The 21,269-nt window shown below is 44.9% G+C and overlaps 1 protein-coding gene across 4 annotated transcripts in view; it reads left to right on the top strand.

Moving 5' to 3' along the window:
- LOC306936515 (ubiquitin carboxyl-terminal hydrolase 22) overlaps positions 1-18,060 on the top strand; it is a 45,278-nt gene extending 27,218 nt beyond the window's left edge. For 2 of the 4 annotated variants that reach the window (XM_079520058.1, XM_079520056.1), the window contains 10 exons: positions 11-112; positions 1,138-1,304; positions 5,663-5,822; positions 7,901-8,003; positions 10,720-10,878; positions 13,442-13,568; positions 14,812-14,903; positions 15,375-15,437; positions 16,007-16,156; positions 17,249-18,060. In XM_079520058.1, coding sequence (XP_079376184.1) covers positions 11-112; positions 1,138-1,304; positions 5,663-5,822; positions 7,901-8,003; positions 10,720-10,878; positions 13,442-13,568; positions 14,812-14,903; positions 15,375-15,437; positions 16,007-16,156; positions 17,249-17,291 — 1,166 coding nt within the window. In that variant the 3' untranslated portion in view covers positions 17,292-18,060. Of the gene's footprint in view, positions 1-10; positions 113-1,137; positions 1,305-5,662; positions 5,823-7,897; positions 8,004-10,719; positions 10,879-13,441; positions 13,569-14,811; positions 14,904-15,374; positions 15,438-16,006; positions 16,157-17,248 lie in introns of all 4 variants that reach the window. The other 2 variants (XM_079520057.1, XM_079520055.1) reach the window with 1 other exon arrangement.
- Positions 18,061-21,269: the final 3,209 nt, after the last annotated feature.

The raw sequence follows: 21,269 nt of genomic DNA, 5'->3' as shown, positions 1-21,269 counted from the left end.
GCATCCACAGGCATAGGAGAGAAATTCACAACATGGGAGCCAACCAAGAAGGAGCTAGAATTACTACGGCACAATCCAAAGCGGAGGAAAATCACTACAAACTGTACCATAGGTTGGTGATCACATCCTATCGTTCGTGTGTGTGTGTGTGTGTGTGTGTGTGTGTGTGTGTGTCTCGCCGGGGTCACTCATGCGGTGAAGTAGAGTAGCAGAGGTCAACAGCAGTGGGCCGCCCCCCACAGACCAAGCATACGCAGAGGGGGAGATCAGCACCACAGCACTTCTGTCTCTTTCTCTCTGCACATCTTATTCTTTCCTTCACTTGACTTTCTGTGGTCTGTCATTTTGCGTTTTCTAACGCCCTCTGCGTCTCATGTCTCTGTATCTAAGCTTTTCACTTTTTCGTCTTCGTCTGTCCCCCAGTCCAACGATTTGTCATTCAATCCAACCAATCCCCTTCTGTCTTGGTCCGTAGCCTTGACTGTTTAGCAGCAGACCGGTTGATGGCAGCTGTTGTGCTGTTTTTACAGTAGGGAGTGTTTAAGCCCCAGCTGACGGTTCTCTTCCTTCCACCATGGAACCGAACCTGTTCCCTTTGGAAGTGACCCAGGATCATGTCGACGACTCCTCATACGGTTCACTGGTCCTCATAATCACTGAAAGAGCCACATAAATCCTGTCCTTTTCCATCTGACACCCCGAATCAATTCACAGCTTTGTTTTTTTGCTCTAGGTCGCAGACACTGATTGGAAGACACAACGTAGCAACTGTCAAACAAACCATGTTCCTTTAAATTCACATTGTTGCTGTCGGGCAGGAAACCTTGATTCTCCATATTTCAACTTTTTATGTTTTTCCGTACATTAATGCCCTACTTTGTCATACTACAGTGTCACGCCATAGTGTGACACTTTCTATTTTTGAATACATTTTTAAGTGAACGATATATGTCTAATGGCTAATGGCTACAGCTAAAGCCCCTACTGGTCTGGGAAAGAGTGAGATTAGCCAATAACATTCAAACGGCAGTCAGCATCAGTTGTGCAAATCAGGACCAATGTCTTGATTTATACCATTTGACATGTGGTCCTTCTCTCTCTCTCTCTCTGCTGTATATTCTCTTGTCCTTCCGGCAGGTTTACGGGGGTTGATAAACCTGGGCAACACGTGTTTCATGAACTGCATCGTCCAGGCCCTCACACACACGCCGCTGCTGCGAGACTTCTTCCTCTCTGACAGACACAAGTGCGAAATGCAATCAAACTCCTGTCTGGTGTGTGAGATGTCGCAGTTATTTCAGGAGGTAAGATGCCTGCGTACTCTATAGGCTGCTGTTTAGGTGCTTTCATTCCAAACGGTCTGATGTTGCTACAAGACGACCCAAAACACTCAGGCTAGTCTCTCTGTCAATATTTAACCCATTGATGCCTGAGGCCGAATCTGGGAACGCCTTCTATGGCCTGACCTAAGGTTTCTAAAAACCTTCAAATTCTGATTAATTATTTTTTAAATAGTTATGTTGCCACATGTATAGCTGATGAGACGCAGAGAGCGCGCCGGCATCAAGGGTAGAACAACGTATACGTTGCATCAGGCATCAATGGGTTAAAGGAAAAGAGGGTGCTGTTTTTCATTTATTTTTTGATGATGGGTTCTCAGATTGGCATCAGGCTAACTGTGTTTGCTATCATCAACCAGTTTAACATGATATTAGCTATACGATGTAGTGGGTCGGGGAGACGGAGGCCATAAACATGCATTTTCATGGTTCTGTTGTTTTTGTCAGCATGATACATGTACAGTATATGTTATACATAGATAGCTAGCTCACTAGCTAACCTAACGGCTACCTAACATTACTTAAAATGTCATAACCAGGACAGGAGACAGATCATATGATTGGAATGTTCATATGGGTTGTAAAACAATTTGAAACCATCTGGGCATATACATGTGTCTGTGTTTGTGGATATACACAGTAAAATCACGACTGTTAATTTAACTCTGAGCGTGTACAAATATACACAAATGGACCCCATACATCCGCACACAAAGGGGAAGCATGTGGCTCCGGTTATAACCCAATGCTTGTTCTGCCAACATTTGTCAGATTTCCCCTCAATAAAATATAGAATGTAACCCACGTCCCACTGCAGAAGGCTGAGTCACTATTGCGCTCTTTTGTCAAGTCTAGGGCAGGGAGCGAGAAGGAAAAATATAAAAATATACCTGGAAGGAAAGGATGGATGAATGGCAAGATGTTATATTCTTTGTTGAACTATAATGGTCAATTTAGAACATAATGCAACAATCAGGCATTTCGGTTGGAATTGGAATCAAAGGGCCTCTTGTCCTCATGTCCTATGGTATACCAGTTCATGTATGTGGGAGTGTAATTGATTCTATTTGAACACTTTCCTCTTCTCAATCGCTTTCTCCACACTCTCCTCGGTAAAGACATTTTAAATGCAACAAACTCCTTCGTCCTGAATGTTATGTAATGGCTGCCTTGGTGCCTTTTCTACTCCCACACTGCTTCGCTTTCTTTCCTCTCTTACCTTCTCATTTCCGTGTGTGTGTACACACACACACACACACACACACACACACAATACGTAAATATTGTCGTTGTCTGGGCGGAAACCCTGTATGTCCAAAACCGTTATGTTGTCACGGAAACGGTCGACGGCGTGACGTTAGGTCACAATGTCACGTCACCCTATAAAGTATGGCACACAGATGATTAAGAATATAATAATACTACAGGTAAATATATCGTACAGTAAGTATCCTATATTGTGATTAAGTATTTGGAATAATGAGGAGGTACCTAGCTAAAACACTGGCCTCAAGTTACTAACTATTCTCAACTCCCTCCCCCCCAACGCCTAAGGCAAGATACCATAAGACCTCCTCAAACGGAGCCTCTTATACAGCCCACTGACAGCTCCCTGTGAGTACAGGAAATCTCAGTTACAGTTCCCTTTTTATTGTTATAAAAATAAATCATTCAATAAAATAGTGAAAATAGCTGATCTATAAGCTCACAATATGTTGCGATGCAATGTACTGCGAGCTTGTAGATTGGCTATTTCCAGTACCTTTTGTGTGACACTCTTGTATGATGAAGATGGGCATTCATTTTCGACAAAAACAAAGTTGAAACATGGAGATAAGGTTTCTGCCTGACTGCACCCCTATGTATATGTATGTATGGCGTGTTGTGCAGTAATGTGTTGAATCATCAATGATAGCCTGAGCTCACACTGATCAGTCACCCCACAGGGCTCCACTCCTGTCTCAACTGGCTGAGCCGCAGTCATTTACCCTTCATCATCCAAGCAGGCAGTCATTTTATTGAGTGTTCCGCTCTTGACTGGGGTGGACAATGTCGGTCATTCCTAGGACAACGATCAAAGAGTCTTTGCAGAAAATACGTTGGCTAATCTGCCTCCTCAAACGACACACACTTTGGTTTTAATTACAGAGCCCGTCCACACAGCGCTATGCCTCGGTTAGAGTACCCGTTCTAATGGCATGGCTTGTTTGTGATCCCATACATTATGTCTTCTTAAACTGTTTATGGTGCCCTGCTCCACGCGCCTGTGTCCACAGAGACACAGACGTGTGTGTGCGTGCACAACTAAGTATGAATCAAGCATAACTACAACCCAACCCCTAAACCTAACTTCTAAATGTCTAATCCTAACCCTAATCCCACTGTCTATTTCTCAAATTCTGCTATACTTGTGGGGACACATCACAAGTATAGCAATATAAGTGCGCACGCACACACAAACGCGCACACGCACCCCTCTTTCAAGGCGGATGAGGTGTGTCCCACTTTGATCAGCGACGCTCTCCCCTCCTATCCCCGTCTTGCAGTGTCTTTGGTATGTCATCCTTGCACAAGACCAAAGAGTCTGTAAGCTCCAGGATTGACAGTCAGTGTGGGTTTTCCTAACTATCAAACTTGGCAGAGAATGGCGGAGATTAAAGGTGTGTGTGTGTGTGTGTGTGTGTGTGTGTGTGTGTGTGTGTGTGTGTGTGTGTGTGTGTGTGTGTGTGTGTGTGTGTGTGTGTGTGTGTGTGTGTGTGTGTGTGTGTGTGTGTGTGTGTGTGTGTGTGTGTGTGTGTGTGTGTGTGTGTGTGTGTGTGTGTGTGTGTGTGTGTGTGTGTGTGTGTGTGTGTGTGTGTGTGTGTGTGTGTGTGTGTGTGTGTGTGTGTGTGTGTGTGTGTGTGTGTGTGTGTGTGTGTGTGTGTGTGTGTGTGTGTGTGTGTGTGTGTGTGTGTGTGTGTGTGTGTGTGTGTGTGTGTGTGTGTGTGTGTGTGTGTGTGTGTGTGTGTGTGTGTGTGTGTGTGTGTGTGTGTGTGTGTGTGTGTGTGTGTGTGTGTGTGTGTGTGTGTGTGTGTGTGTGTGTGTGTGTGTGTGTGTGTGTGTGTGTGTGTGTGTGTGTGTGTGTGTGTGTGTGTGTGTGTGTGTGTGTGTGTGTGTGCGTGTGTGCGTGTGTGCGTGTGTGCGTGTGTGCGTGTGTGCGTGTGTGCGTGTGTGCGTGTGTGCGTGTGTGCGTGTGTGCGTGTGTGCGTGTGTGCGTGTGTGCGTGCGTGCGTGCGTGCGTGCGTGTGTGCGTGCGTGCGTGCGTGCGTGCGCGCGTGCGCAACATGCGATAGCACATGCCTGCGCTCAAGGGTGACAGAATTGAATGTGCTCTCCTGCTAATGGGCTGTGGCTGGCTGGCTGCTGCGCAGGAGCATTAGCACCCACCCAGCTCCTGCGCTCTGCTCTTCTCCTCTGCACATCTCCCGACCCTGACCTGAATTGTCACTCATTCTCATCTCCATGGCAACCCGAATACTCTTCAGGCGCCACAGATGGATGCTCTCGCTCCATTCCCTTCACATTTCACTTTGCGTTCTCCTACAAAAATCGCAGGTTTTTGGGCAAGTGACTTAAGTATAAACGAGCCTTTAGCGGGTTTATAGCCTGATTTATACTTGATTTATACGATGGTGTCCTGTGCCCAAAATAGCTGCAAGCAAGAGTTGAGCTCGTGGATCAGATTTTTGGGGCGGAAGGAACACACTCGGGGCATAGTAGAAAAGGAGTTGTGTAATAAACGTCAGCGGCAATGGACTTTCTGAGCAAATCCCTGTTAAGGTTCAGGCATTGTGTTGTAGCGGATAAAGGGTGGCTGTGGCTCAGGAGGTAGAGCAGGTCGTCCAATGATCCCTGGGTCGGCGGTTCGAATCCCGGCTCCTCCTGTCCACATGTCGAAGTGTCCATGAGCAAGACACTCAACCCTACATTGCCTCCAATGAGTTGGTCGGTGTGAGCTTGCCACCATTGATGTGGGAAGTGAGGACGCTGGCGTCGACTGTTTGCCGCTTCACCTCCCAATGTATGAATGAATGAACCATTGTAAAGCGCTTTGAGCACTTGGAAAAGCGCTAAAAAATGCAATTCATTATTATTATTATAAAGTGACGAATAAAGCTCCATCTGTGATTCTGACGGCAATATAGAAAGCCACCGTTACCACCAGTAACACCTGGGGGGAAAATAGGCTAACCCACCTCCTCTCATCATCGTCCTGTTCTACCATTCACCCCCTCTCTCTTTCTCTCTCTCTCTTTCTCTCTCCCTCGCTTGTTTCCCTTCAGTTCTACTCGGGCCACCGTTCGCCCCACATTCCCTTCCGGCTGCTGCACCTGGTGTGGACCCACGCACGCCACCTAGCCGGCTACGAGCAGCAGGACGCCCACGAGTTCCTCATCGCAGCGCTGGACGTGCTGCATCGGCACTGCAAAGGGGACACCACCCGTAAGCTTCACCTCTTCAACCTCCTCCCGCATTTACCCCATCAGGATGGCTGCTGCATAAGTCCATAGCGCGCTTGTGCAGTGCTGACCAATCGTAGGCGCAAGCTTAAAGCCATAATTTCTCTTGGAAGCACATAGCAGCGGACCGATCGCCCACAATCACAGCAAGTTCCACTTAAACCCTATGCACTTCATTGACTGGGGTACCCCTTTATTCCCTCTACACAAAACCTCTCAAATATGGTTAATTTAGGCCCAGGCGGTGGCGTAACCGTCTGGGCACCCGACTGGTAATCCAGTCGCAGTGTGCCGCGGGTTCGACTCCCGAGCCCGACACGGCCTTTACTGCATGTCTTCCCCATCTCTCTCCCGTTTCCTGTCAGCCTACTGTCTGTCCCTTCAAAAACCAATAAAAGGCGTAAGCCGCAAAAAAATATCTTTAAAAAATAAAAAAAATATGGTTAATTTAATTAAATAATAATTGAATATGATTTTCTTGCGTTCTTTATAATATGGCCAGCCGGGGCGCCTGATGGAGGGGAAAGGAACTGGTCGGAATAACGTGTTCCTTCCACGCGCTACGTCCGGCCGGGGAAACTATCCCATGTCAGGTGAAAAGAAGCAGCTTGAACTCCATGTATAGAAGGAAGCATGAGGTCAGTCCGCTGCCCCCCCCAGGTTGGCAGAGGAAGTGTAGCGCCCAGGATTACATTAGTTAATTGACACTGGGTGAAAAAGAAAATGGGTTACAAAATCGTGGGATAAAAATTATAAATGATAATATCCTCCAGTATTGAAGGAAGTACATTTTTTTTTTTAACATACGTTTATTGATCTTTCTTTACAACAATAGTAATTTCAAAACAATTATGCACATATATTTCCCCCCCCACATCCCCATGGCAGCACAAATACAAACAAAATCTTCGAAGAAACATCAGGAAATGTCCATATTTACAGAACAAATTAAAAAACAAATAATAATTAAAAAAAAAACACAAACCACATTACATACAGTTAAACAAACACATGCACAATGTCTGTCACAGTTCCCTACCCCCACCCCACAGCTACTAGGGAGAGGTTGATGGAGGATGTGCAATATTAATGGACTTTTGTCCAGAGCACCTTCTCATATTTGTCCATCAAAACCGTTGGCAGAGGCTCTGCATAGTTGTCATCTTCAGGAAGTTGACACCGTGACAAGTCCCACAACCTAATATGAGTGTGTCACTGTCTGCCGGAGCAAGTCTTTTCCCTAAGGAAAAAAGAGCCTTAGCTGGTGTCAAAACACAAAAATAAATACTTCCATGCGGGGTATGCGCATGACATCGGCAGCATACACTGAAGTTATGAAGGACAAAACTACTTTCTGGCCTTGACAGCCGATACATCCAAACAGAAAAGTCCTATCTGATTGCATTAAACCACGTTAAACTCACTTTGCCACTGTATTTGCCACTCACCTTATGCATGCCCATACCCTCTATAGTACACTCTGAGTCTGTGTGTTTGTGTATATATTCCATGTGTATGTATACAGTATACACACTACAGTATATAAATGTAATCTAGGGTAGACATACATTTTCATTGACTAACGAATTGCAAGGGAAACCTAGAAGATGTATCATGGTGACACACGCCAGATTTGATTGGATACATGGAACTTGTATGCTTGTACCCCCCCCCCCCCCCCCTCCCACACCCGTGCATAATGCATAGCACCATTGCATCAGCTGGAGACAACACTGAAGGAGACTGACAAAAGCATATACCAAGGGGACAGCAAGCAAGCAGTGTGGGGAATGTCAATTGGCATTGGCCCTGCTGCAGCACGGGAGCAGGCTGACTCACCCTCAGCCCCTGCAGTAAGACTTGAACTGATTGGATGAGAAGGTCCGGGCCAGTTTAGAAGTGCCAGACAGACTCCACTGCGGGGGAATTGTGAAAGGGAATTGGAAAGTGAGAAAGAGATGAGAGAGTCTTACAGAGGTGCTAACGAGGTCTGTTTAATTGAGTGTGTTATTGGTGTGTATTTCTACCGTATTTTTATGTCTGCTCTCTGCTCGCCAGGAGACGACAATGGGAAGAAGGCCAACAATCCAAACCACTGTAACTGCATCATTGACCAAATCTTCACTGGGGGCCTGCAATCAGATGTCACTTGTCAAGTTTGCCAGTAAGTGTGTGTGGCAATCAGATGTCACTTGTCGTGTGTGTGTGTGCCAAGAGGAAGCCTTTATGACCAAGGTCATAAAATACCAACCACTTCTACCTAACATCTCAGAGCTGGACTATAGGTGCAGACTATTTGTCTTTATATTTGGCAGCCTAGGGCATACGCACAGACTGGTTACTTGGGATGCCCAAAAAGGAGGCAAAAAGGCTGGCAAAGTATTGTGGTGTCTGCTATAATATTGGCAGCCGTCATATATGGCAGAGACGCTGTTACTTATACCCATAGAGTACTGTGTGACATGCCTGTTGTATCCTGAAAACACATGCCATGACTTTGCAGATGTAACTTTAATGCACCTATATTGTGTGTGTGTGTGTGTGTGTGTGCGCGCCTGCCCTATAGCGAGTAGAAATGCCTGGGGTGGCTGAAATAAAGGGCCATATTTTATATTGGATGCCTATTCAGCTCATTTTATATTGGATGCCTATTAAGCTTGACCGAGCGAGCAGCACAGAACTTACCCGTGCCCTAGTTTGCGTTCCCTCTCTCTCTCTGTCCATTCCTCCACCACTCCCCTGGTCCTCTGGTCGTTGTGCTGCGGTGGAGCTGATCTGTGTGGTCACCACCCCTCCTCCCAGAGTCTGTGGACTGGAGCCACTGCCCGTGTCTTCTCCAGCGCCCTTATTTAATCCAGTTAGGATGGGAACGCGTCTGTGTCGCTTTAGCGTTTAACCCACTTTAACCATTATTTTAAACTTTAGCCGTTGAAAAATAGCAGGTCTACAAGCTCATAGCGCGGCACCGAGTGCCGCATTACGAGCTTGTAGATCTTCTATTTTTGAAAAATATTGAACTTTTGAGAACCCTGACATAGAAAGACATTTTTTAGAAGACATGTTGTATAATCTGGTCTCAGTCCTACATGGGTTAAAGGGCTGGTCCCCATGGAACCGCTGGAAGGGGGGGGGTTGTCTAGACGGCAGCCTGCCCTGCCCCGTAGAGCTGTCCTGTCATATTAGCACTAGCACGCTGCACTGAACTGAAAAAGCATCTCGCCCTGGCTAGCGCTACCTGGCAAACCCAAGAATCACTTATCATCTTCTTTCCTATGTGGCACACAACCCTAATGCACTAATGCAGACAGCCAGCTATGATGCGGAAGGTTGTTCACAGTCAAATCCTCCGTTTTTAAAATTCCACTCTTCAGAGAGTACAAAGGTAACCATAAGGGTCCATTTGGTTACATGTGTGGCCTCTCAGAGTTACGAATGGATAAATGAGCAGTGAGGATTTTACTGTAGGATTCTGGGAGAAGGTCTTACATCTACCTTAAAGGCACATTTTGGTTTGGATGAGTTACAAACAGATTTATGAACGCTGAGCATTTTAGCCTGTGGGCCTGTCTACCGCACACGGATAGATATCGTACCAGTGTGGAATAGTGAATCAAGACTATACATAATTGATGTTGGCTGCAGGATATGTAAGGGTCAAGCCTGGTGGAAGATGGAGTAGTCATCCCACAGTTCCTTCCTGAGAACAGCTCACACTGGGTCAATACCTTAGAGTATATATGAATAGAGACGGCACTGGATTTCTCCTCCCATCCACTTGCATTACGTTGCTCTAAAGCGCATGAGGCGATTTCACTCCTCCTTCTGGGTAGGAACAGAGTGCATTCTGGGATGGATTGGGCCCAAACACATGAACGCGCTGCCGTTGACTATCATTGCACGCGTTCACGTGCATTCACATATGAAACGGCGTTCACGTGTCATCATGAACGTGCGCAATGATAGTCAACGGTCGGACCAGCGCGTTCATGTTTGGGCCAGCGCTGCAATACCAAATTCGGCCACTATGTCCATTTCGCCTCAGGGATTCCTCCTGGCGCCCTCTCTATTCATATATACTCTAAGGTCAATACATCTACAGTACCGTTCCTTCATTGGCCACTTGCTGGTAGCTGTAGGAACTGTAGTAGCATGACTCATCCTATCCAGTGGTTCTCAAAGTGGGGTCCGGGGCATCCTTAAATGGTTTCCGGGGGTCCTCAGTAAAATAAGTTCATATGGCATGAACATCAGTTTAACCACTTTAAACCTATATACATTGGCTATTTTAAAATGGCTGATCTACAAGCTCACACGGTCATTTTCAAAGAAATTGTTTGATATTTTTGAAACATTTCAACGACACAAATCTTGTATTGCAAAAATATTTCCTGACGGTGGTCTGCGGCCAAATACACGATCCACGACATGAAAAAGTTTGAGAGCCACTGATCTAATCCAAGCTAGTGTTGCATGAGAGCTCTTCATTGAATTGCAAATTGCAGAACGGTGTGTATTATGTGCAAACGCACGCTCTTTCTGTTCCGGCTCAAACATAAACACCTAACACCATCTGAATGCAGAGGGACCAGTATGCATTTAATCCTATGTATTACTACCTCTGTCATCATCCTTTCCTCATGATTGCTAATGCGTGACACACGAGCAAGCACGCACGCTCCACTATTTCTACCACATAGCCATGCTTCTGGCCAGCGTCTGGGGAAGGACTAGACGCTCGAAATGTCACCCTTGGTGGTAATATAATAAATAACAATGGGAGCATGATGTGTGTGTGTGTCGTGTGTCGTGTGTCGTGCGTGCGTGCGCGCGCGCCTGCCTTTTGAAAACCCTTTCTTTTTTACCCTCCCCCCTTTCTCTAGTGGCGTTTCCACGACGATAGACCCGTTTTGGGATATCAGCCTGGACCTGCCGGGCTCGTCCACACCCTTCTGGCCGCTCAGCCCCGGAGGGGACGGCAGCACGGTCAACGGAGAGAGCCACCTCTCTGGGTCCACCACACTCACAGACTGCCTGCGCAGGTAACTAACCACCCCTTCAGGCCGGGGGAAAGCATCGCTGTCATTTTTAACCACGCTCACAGACTGCCTGCACAGGTAACGACCCCTTCAGGCCGGGGAAAGCATTGCTGTCATTTTTTTATTTTATTTGAGCTAACTCATAATTTTCCCCAAATTCTGGTGAACACAGTCCCAAAATGCCTGTATCTTCTCACACGGCCAAAATATAGTGATCGGCACTCTCCAACAATATTGCTGCTCTCCCATTTGTTTACTTTAGATTTTTGGTTTAATAAAGAAACGTATCAAATTCGTCCACCCAAATTCCCTCCATCTCTTAGAGCTTGTTGAAGAATGTTGTGTTTTGTTCCTCAGTGATTTTTGTTTACATCTGTTGTAGATCTTGTCACTCTGCCGATTCCTGCTTACGCAGCACGTTTGACCCCGCCTACCTGGCGCCCTATATATATATATATATATATATATTTATTTCCCCGCCACTAACAGTGGATCATACATGCATTATCAGAATTCAGTAAAAAAAAAAAAAACGGCTAGATCAGATTAGTTAGTTAGACCATGTAAAGCCTTGTAAATAGTAAGTAGTGCTAATAAATGCATGACAAATTCTGTATCGTACAGGGAGCCAAGTGTAGGATTAATTTGTTTAGCTTTTCTTGTCTCAGACAGTAAGTACTCTGGCTGCAGCATTTTGGATGAGCTGGAGCTTTCCAACAGTCGTTTTGGGAAATTACAATAAAAAGGCCATTACAGTAATCTAAATGTTGTCTCCTCAAGTCTCGTCCTCCACTTATATCTCCTCGTTTCGGTCTGTCTCTTTGCCTCTGCCAAAACCCAATGTGTTTTATGTAGTATCAATGTGTCAATTCAAAGACCTCCAATTTGATATGCATTAGGCCACAGATCCCCATTTCATAAAGTATTTATCTCTAGGACCCAAATCTACAAACATTTTTGAGGGGCACTAGCCCCTCCTATATTCAGCTACTAGTGTAGATTTCCGTCTTACACAAACATTACATTCCCATTGACAATGAATTGAGAATTTACATCATATGTGTCTGAGCAAATCACTTGTTAGATCATGATGTATGATGATAAGAGCACCCCTCACTTCACACGGGTGTGATTTTTATTGTTAGACATGATTTGGTCATCATCATCATCATCAACCTTTATTTCAATTTGGAGTACAATTGAGGGGCAGACCCTCATTTTCAATGTAGCCGAATACAGAACACAAATCAAAAATATTCAAATCAGCATTTTACAACAGCACTCTTAAATGTACAAATCAGAAAACATTGATTTGATTTTAAGGACTTCTGTATTTATTTTCCCATAGAGTACAATGATGGGTACCGTAACTGTCACCAGTGACCCATCTTAGCGCAGAATGGTACACCGTGTAGCGAGGTCCAACATGGTCAGTCATGTGGTCCAGAATTCCTTTACTTATGTATGTACTTTAGGACGGTATTGAAACTATTATTAAAACTCTGATCAAAATATACAGTACCTTTTTATATGATGACGTTTTAGTTGTGCATGTAATGTTGGTGAAGATGAACTACTAGCCTTTAGCTGGGGATCCCCCTGAGCCATGCATTGAGAACCACCATTAGTAATTGGATTGTGCTGGCTGTATGAATGGGAATCATCTTGGCCGTCACTGTTGTGTGTTGGGACAAAGAGGTCCCCACGCTCTGTCAATTCCCTCTATCTGGTATCTCTCTCTCTCTCTCTCTACCTCTCCAACCTTGATCGGCCTCTTCTCTCGTTGAATGTATTCTATGCCTCCATTCTTTTCTGTTATCCCTGGATCTCCTCTCCTAACATCCTCGGGTGGGAAGATGCAGGTGTGACCTCTCCCGCTTTCTCCCGCCACCTCTTCGTGTTCACAATCTCTTTCCTTTTCGTCCTTATCTCATTTCATTCCCTCTCCATCCCCAATCTACGTCCCAGCAGCACCCCACCCTACCCCCTGCCCTCACTTTCCACCTCCCTTTTCCTCCATACTTTTTTTTTCCTTCTTTTTTGCTGCAGCCCCCTCGCACACCCCTTAGTTGCTGCAGCGCACGTCTCTTAAAGGCACAGGCAGGACTGATGGGTGCTGTTGCCGTGGAGATAGAGGCGCTGGTATCACCAGCATGTCTGTGGGTTGGTTGGGTGCACTGAGAGACAAACGGACTGTGTGAGTGAGTGAGTGCACCAGAAGCACTCGTCAGGCAGGCTCAGACTGTTGCTTCTGATTACATTCTAACACTTACTCGTGTCACACTGGTGTGTTGCACTTATACACATGAACATGAATTAATTTAGTCTCTTTATTTAATGTTTACACTGGCTCTTTCCCTCTATACGAGGAACGCTTCATTTATAATCCGTCCTATGTCTGTGTGGCGCGCCAAAAATAGAACATCTATAGCTTGCGACGCTTCACACCACGACACGCTGTGAGCTTGTCTATCGGTTATTTTTGGTGTGCGTCTGCCCTCTTATGTCCCACCTCCCTCACTAATGCTCTCTCTCTCTCCCTTCCTCCTCTCCCCTCGCGCTGCAGGTTTACACGGCCTGAGCATCTAGGCAGCAGTGCCAAAATCAAATGTGGTGGTTGCCATAGTTACCAGGAGTCCACCAAACAGCTGACTATGAAGAAGCTCCCCATCGTAGCGTGTTTCCATCTAAAAGTGAGTGAGTCACACCCACGCTGCTGGTTCACATGATTGGCCCCGCAGACAGCTACAATTTGATGCTCCAAGAAGATGCGTGTTGCCTGTGTATGCATGTACACACACACACACACACACACACACACACACACACACACACACACACACACACACACCTGCTGTCGGGCAGAAACCTTGTATATCCATATTTCGTTTTCGTAAATAAATGCTCAATTTCACACCAAAGTAGCAAACATAGCCGATCTACAAGCACACACCATGTCTCCATGTGTGTGCTTGTAGAATGGCAATTTGTATTTTTTTTTCTGTGTGAAAGTGGCTCAGCTTGTCTCTTTATAAATATTGAACCAAAAATATTAACAAGAGCTTGTGACTGAATAATTTGATCCATTGGAACACAGGTTATTATTTTTCTCCATTTGCTGCAAAATAAACCGGTTTGGACTTGCAGTCGCGACATGCATGCATGTGTGTCCCATAATTCGCTTTGCTGGTGCAAGGATTACTACAGTCCCTTCTCCTCCATGCCTCTCATGATTTCTGGGGATGGGATGGTAACGCATTGCGCAGTCCTCCTCCGTTGCCCCATGTTTTATTTAGCATTCGGTATTGGGATCCTTCCTATAATCTATTAATGATATTCATGGGAACAGGCTGTGAGTGCATCGTCTTTAGATTGATCCGTGCCTGTTAGCGTCTTGTCTTTCACTGTCTGAATGTGTGAGTTAACGACAAGGGTCAACGAGGTGCATCGCCGCTTTTTCTCTCTATCCTTTATTGTTATTTGAAAGGCGACACAGTGAGGACATCGTGAAGTGCATATTTAATATCCCCCTTTTTAGCTTGAACATGCCTCCCTCATATAATCGAAAACTGCACTCGGACGAAAATACAGTGCTGGACAGTGGCCTGGCCTGAGGGTAGCTACCCTGCCTAACTATCCACCGCGGCCATTTCACCTCCCTTTCACTCTATGTCCACACAACATTGCAGCGTTAAGGGGGTGAAATCAACACGAGCCTTGTTTTAATTCTGTAAGAAGATAAATCCGATTGACTCCCATGAAGTATTTTTTTACATGAACACTGAGTAAAATGACAAGAATACCCTCTAGTATTATTCTGCCACTTCACTCTCTCACTCGCTCTCTTTCTTTCATGGAAATGAAGGCGCTTCATTGGCACGAGAAAACGTGAGAAATGATGTACAACTAAAGGTGTGTCATGCTCTCTGTCTCCAGCGTTTTGAGCACTCTGCTAAACTGCGGCGGAAGATCACTACCTACGTCTCCTTCCCTCTAGAGTTGGACATGACCCCCTTCATGGCCTCCAGGTGAGCTATCGATGACGGATGTTAAATGTTGGGTTTTCTTCCTATCCAGCAGCTACATCACATGCAGCTATGTTCAAAGTCCATCTGATAACTGAATATTTCGCCATTTAACTTCTAATCCTAGTATTCGGTTGGCCAGTATAAATGTGGCTCTGCATGATTTTCCCCATCATGTTTTGTGCGCATTCCTTTTATGTGCATAATACAGTACGCGCATGAGAGATGATGCTCTTCACTGGAGTAACCAAACGCACACCAAATATTTGCTGTGGTTTTGAGCGAGCAGCAATGCTGCCCCACCCACCCCTGTGTGTAGCATCCATTGGCCTCCATGGGCCTGTACAGGTGTCAGAGACGAGACACTCCTGCCACCTTGTGGTGCTGTAATGTGCCTGCATAGCCATTCAGCATTTGCAATGGGTTGGTTTACGACGTCATGTGGTTTTATTGTTCTAATCTTGTCTCCCACAGTAAAGAGAGCAGAATGAATGGACAGTATCAACAGACAGTAGATGTTCTAAACAACGACAATAAGTAAGTACCTTTAGACGCAGCCGTTAGTGATCATGATAATGTGGTGATAATATCATCACAGCTCCATTGTCAGCCATTAAGCTTTTTTTTAAAAAACATCACAGTAACAATAACACTCTTCTTGATTGATTCTTTAATAATTGTTTCCATTTTTGCACCCACTAATGACCTGGAGCAATCCTGCTGTGATTTGAAATCAATTTAAAGCGCATTAAAAGCTGCTTGTTTTCCTCCACCGGGGCACTTTTACAATAGCTTTCATTTTCCAGGACATTTACCAGGGCTTTGCAGTCTAATAACATTGGTAATTTCTTTGCCCATGGCATTGGCCCATTTGTGTCATTTTGTGACTTGCCTTGTACTTGGCATCATGTGCTTGCAGATCATTACTATTGCATTCTTCCCCCTCTCCTCTGTGTGGACTTTTGAACCTCACTTGTGGATTGTGGCAATGGTTGAAATAAGTCCAGGGTTGTTGTTGTTGTATTACATTGTGTTTGAATTGTTTTTGAGCTCTTCTCGTGTAAACCAAACCCCAATCACCCTCCTCCATGATTTTGCAATGCCAGGTATTCCTTGTTTGCGGTGGTGAACCATCAAGGCACACTGGAAAGTGGCCACTACACCAGCTTCATCCGCCAGCACAAGGACCAGTGGTTCAAATGTGATGACGCCATCATCACCAAGGCCAGTATCAAGGACGTCCTGGATAGCGAAGGGTAAGATGACCAGACACGGAGATATGAAACTGACCGTTTATGTTGAGGGATAATAAAAGGCAACTGGGTGGCGCAAGGGTAAAGTTACCTCTGTCACTGTGGAGACTGTGGTTTGAATCTTCCACGCTGCATCCAGCCTGGCTGGAATGAACACAATGAGCTCTACGCACACAGAATAGATGGATTTTATTTCGGTCGGTACAGGAAAAAGGATTACATACAGACGTACATACATTAAAATCCACTAAATTATTCCACTAGAATAACTCTTCCTACTTCCGGGCCCCTTCCCTACTTCCTTCACAGGTGTTACTGATGATACAAATTAAGGCTCTGTTCCATTTAGTTTACAGTGGTTCTCAAACTTTTTAATTTCAAGGACCCCCCCATAACTCTGACAGTGTACAAATGGAACCCTTACAGTACGTTTTAATAGCGGGCGACAGCCAGATGAATTTTCCGGAAGTGCATTATTTGTCTATGGGACCCGGCGACTACCGGCGATAGCAGGCGAGCAGGCCATGGTCGAAAAGTGGGCGGGGGATCGTCGCCTGAAAATATACAAATAATTCATTTTTCGCGTGATAGCGGGCGATTGGGCGATGTGTCGGCCGATGCTCGCCCGCTGTTAAAACGCACTGTTACGGGTCCATTTGGTTCCATTTTTAATACTCAGAATTACACACCCGTACGGGGTCATTTGGAACCCACTCAAGGACAAACTGGTGTAGCAGAGTGTTTCCAGTGAGCCAACATGCACAATAGCAGCACCCTCACTCTGTTTGACAAGAATGGAACAGAGCCTTAATTAGTATCATCAGTGACACCTGTGAAGGAAGTAAGGAAGGGGCCCAAGTTCTTTCGGAAATGGCGTGTGTGCATAGTGCTCCATTAGCAGTTTTGCATGGATTCCACTAAGTTACTCTTTCAGCTTGGTCAGGCTGCCTGTCCGGCAGGGAGCAGAGTTAGATAGGATAGCGGCTGTTGGCATCACATGGGGACGGTATGGGGGAAGAGACAAATTATAATAACGATTGACCATAAAAAAAAACCATTCTAAGTGGCTTTTCTTCTTCTTCCTGTTCTTTGTAGGTATCTGTTATTCTATCACAAACAGTTTCTTGAATATGAGTAGCCTTACCCAGCAACCGGTGACCGCAGAGAACCAACGCTCATCGCGAGAAAGAATCCCAAGCGACTCGGGGACGAGACAACAAAACACACAAACCTACTTGAAACTCTCTTTGACTTACACCGGTCTGACCCCTCAGTCAGTCTCTGCATACCCACCCACCCACCCACCCACCCACCTCAGGACGGTGAGTCGATGAGAATAAAACAGACTGGTGAAATCATGCAACCTTTCAAAACAAACGACAACGAAGCACTGAGCTACTTCTCGGCATCTACTTGACAAAACTGAACAGAGGAAGAGGCGGGAAAGAGAAGGAGTTGGACGTCTTCAGTTCCAGGCATGTACAGTGTGGTGTGTGAGAGGGGTTCCCTTTCACTCTCTCTCTTTCTCTCTCTTTCTACCTGTATATCTCTCTCCGTCTGCTGCAGGGGGGGCGGGTTCTAAGCGTATGACTGACGGTCCTCTGGATTGGGCACATCTGGATTTTGACAGTATTCTGATCTTTGTTTCTGCCCCTCTCCCTGCACGCACGCACACACACACACACACACACACACACACACACACACACACACACACATGCATAAACACTCTCTCACACATTTCTCTCCCATGGTGCTCTTGTTTCAAATGACCAAGCATTTAACTTATCATGATGGGGGGACTGTTGGTCGTCATATGCATACGGAACTGAATGCAAAAGAAAAAAGAAAAAAAAAGAATAAAAAGACGTAAAGACGAAATCAAGGTGTTATAAACTTTGAAAGGACTTTTTTTTTGTAACAGGTATGATTATGATTCTTATCATTTGTGAATTTAGTTATGAAATACTGTATGATCTAGTATACATCTATTTTTTAAGAGGACAAGGACACATGGGAGAGCTTGGATACGCTATCTATGCCAGTTGCCGGGGAAGCGCTGCCATGGAAACTAAACGGACTTGGACCTGAGCGTGCCCGTGTTCCATTATTGTCTTTTGTTGATCGTTTTGTTTTTTGTTTTTTACGTCTTGAGTCGAGGGCAGGGAATTTCTATTTTTTTAGCAAGATTTTGAATTTTGGTTACCGTTACTTTCGGTGTCCATATGTCCTATATTTTGTTTTCTTTTTGTTGCAGTGCATTCATATGTCCCTTTGTGTTGTCCTGGTACAGAAAAAGGATTTTTGTTTTTGTTTTCTTGGGGGGGAGGGGGGGCGGCGTATTATTATTGCATTCTTGTGAAATTGTCAGTATAAAGATAATATGGTTATAAAAATTGGCTCTCACTCTTTAGCTGTTGATGAACTGTTGTGAGCTGCGGGCTTCCTAGGGGCATTCTGGCAAAACACACTGTATGCATGGCCTTTAAGGCTGAGTTATACTTGAGTGTCTGCCCGCACCGTAAATAGACGATCTTAAAGCCACAGTGCGACACATTGAGCTTGTAGATCTGCTATTTTTCGTGCGCGACACTGGCGCACAACTCGAGTATTACTCAGGCTTTAGGATAAAGGTCCTGTACTTGTGAGAACGCTGCAGACCATTCTCATAAAAAAAAAAAACACCTTGAATGCTCTGTGCAAATTGAAGCCCCCCATAACAACATAGCATGTGACAGACCCCCATGAATCTTAAAACTCACCCTCAGTAATGCCTTCAGGCTTCCAGAAGACGCCATAGTTTCCGTCTTAAGCCCAATTCATATTTCGATATATGACCGTGTCGCTTGACGAAATATTAATTGGGCTTCACGGTTTTTCCCATTGACTGTGATGTTGGTACTGAGCCACAGTAAAGTCCTCGGTCTAAGTTTATCTATTCGTAAACGGCCGCCCAGACCAAGCACTATAACGATAATTATGTGAACATCCGCTTGAGTTTTAAAATTATATATATTTATAGTTATCGTGCTTGGTGTGGACTGACTGTGGACGGCCCGTTACTCTTCTGAGGGAACAAACATTGGGGGAGGTCAAGGGGTGAGGTATTGAAGAGGGCAAAACAATTTGCACGTATGTGGGCACTGTGTGGCCACCGCTTGCCTCTGAATCCATCAGTGTTAACTTCTCCATGGCAACTGTGTGGCTGGCGGAGAGACCAGTGTGGCTCGTGGTGTTTGTCGCCTCTCTCTGCAGTGCAGTAAACCTCTGTTCAATCAGTATGCTGTCTACAGTTTGATTCTAGATAATACACATGCATACCAGGGTGTTGTGGTCTGTTTTATGTTTGAATATCACTGGTTGTGTATGTATACAAAAAAAATTAAAATAACTAATGGAAAAAAAACTAAATCTATTCACTCATGTATAAAATGAGAGGGCCTTTACCTATCACAAAGTAATGCCACAACACCCGGTTGTTTAGCTGCTCTGTAATTGAAAACAAACATGCATATCCTCTGTGGGGTCTGCTGCTGAACCTCTTGAACCCTGAGCCACAGGGAAATAATGGTGGGGTTGGAACCATAGAATATTAAAAGAAGAAAAAACTTGGAATGGTTGCACCGAGGCTTTGATGTACTGTGGTGGACATTCAGGGATGCAGCTGAAACGAAAAGAAAGAGGACGGCTTCATTGTCCGTTTCAGTGATTAAACTCAGAACAAAACTGAATTGTTTTCTGTCTTTTCTCATGTTTTTTTTGTTTTGTTTTTAGTTTGGTAGTATATGCTCTTGGTTTCATTTCACTGTATATAATTAAGGGACCAAGAAATCACAAAGTGACTTTGGTCACTTATTGTTGTGTTTCCTTTTCTTCTCCTTCCGCCAAAAATAGCAGTTCTAGCTGAACCGTGCGTCGGTTTTCGTGAAACGCGGGAATCTGGTAGAGGGTCATGCCAAACGGTGACCATGCGAAGCCCATGACCATTGGCCAAAGGGTGGGGCTATAGCACTCAATTGAAAATGCAAACGTTGAATGTGCATAGCTCATGAACCGCTTGACCGTTGGCAATGCGACTTTGATACACATGTCTCCTCATGCCGAACAACTTAGTGTTCTGACTTTTGACCTGACCTTTAGATCACCCGCCATTTTGAATTATATGAAAAACAGTTAAAATCTATCTCCTCCCAGGAGCTTTGATCAAAATGCACAAACGTCTACACGTGAACTTTGGACCTATACGGACAAAGAATCGTAGTACATTTTGTTTAAGTGAAAGTTTTTATGAGCCAATAAATTGCTCGTTTGTGAAAATTCTTCTTCTTCCTCTAATACATACATGCAGCGTTATATGCTTATGTCACTTTACAGTATAGAGGGTCATGCCAAATAGCACTGAAAGCAGTCACTCCAATTGACCAAAGGGGGAGCTATAGCAATTGTTTATTACCAAAAACACTGGATGATGTTACTGTTTAGAATGAGTCAATTGACTGTCTGCATAGCTCATTTGGGTGAGCTTTTGCCTGTGGAGTGGATCCGGAACCCATCCGGGTTCAAATCCGGGTACCGGCAACTCGGCCCGTGATTCGTATTTGTGTATATTGTTCTTATTGCGTATTATCGTCTTTCTTGGTCCCACCTTATCGCTGCTTGCAGCTATATTTGTTATTGGATTTGGTTAACAGGAGTTAAATTAACATCTGTACGCTCCTTGTCCTGAGTAGGGATGCACCAATATGGAAATTATTGGCCGATACGATACTTAAAATAACAATTTAGCCGATAGGCAATACTGATTCCGATTGTTCATTTAGATTTTGTTGTTTTTATTTCCCCCTTTTGTCCCAGGGAAACTAATACATCTTCAATACAAGAAATGCATGTTCAGAATCTACAGCTTGGTAGGCTGCAGATAACCAACATAAACAACGCAAAATGTATGCTTACTAACATAAATATCGGTTAATGTCAGTTTATTTGCAGATACTGATATTGACCGATAATGGCAAATATCGGCCAATACAGATGTGGCCGATACATCGGTGAATCCCTACTCCTGAGTGAAAGCAGTCATTGTACACACTACTGTACTTAACTTCTGAGTGATTGT

Source organism: Electrona antarctica (assembly GCF_951216825.1).
Source record: "Electrona antarctica genome assembly, chromosome: 14".
Classification (NCBI taxonomy): domain Eukaryota; kingdom Metazoa; phylum Chordata; class Actinopteri; order Myctophiformes; family Myctophidae; genus Electrona; species Electrona antarctica.
The sequence above is the reverse complement of the archived record's forward strand: the minus strand, read 5'-3'. Positions and strand labels throughout refer to the sequence as shown.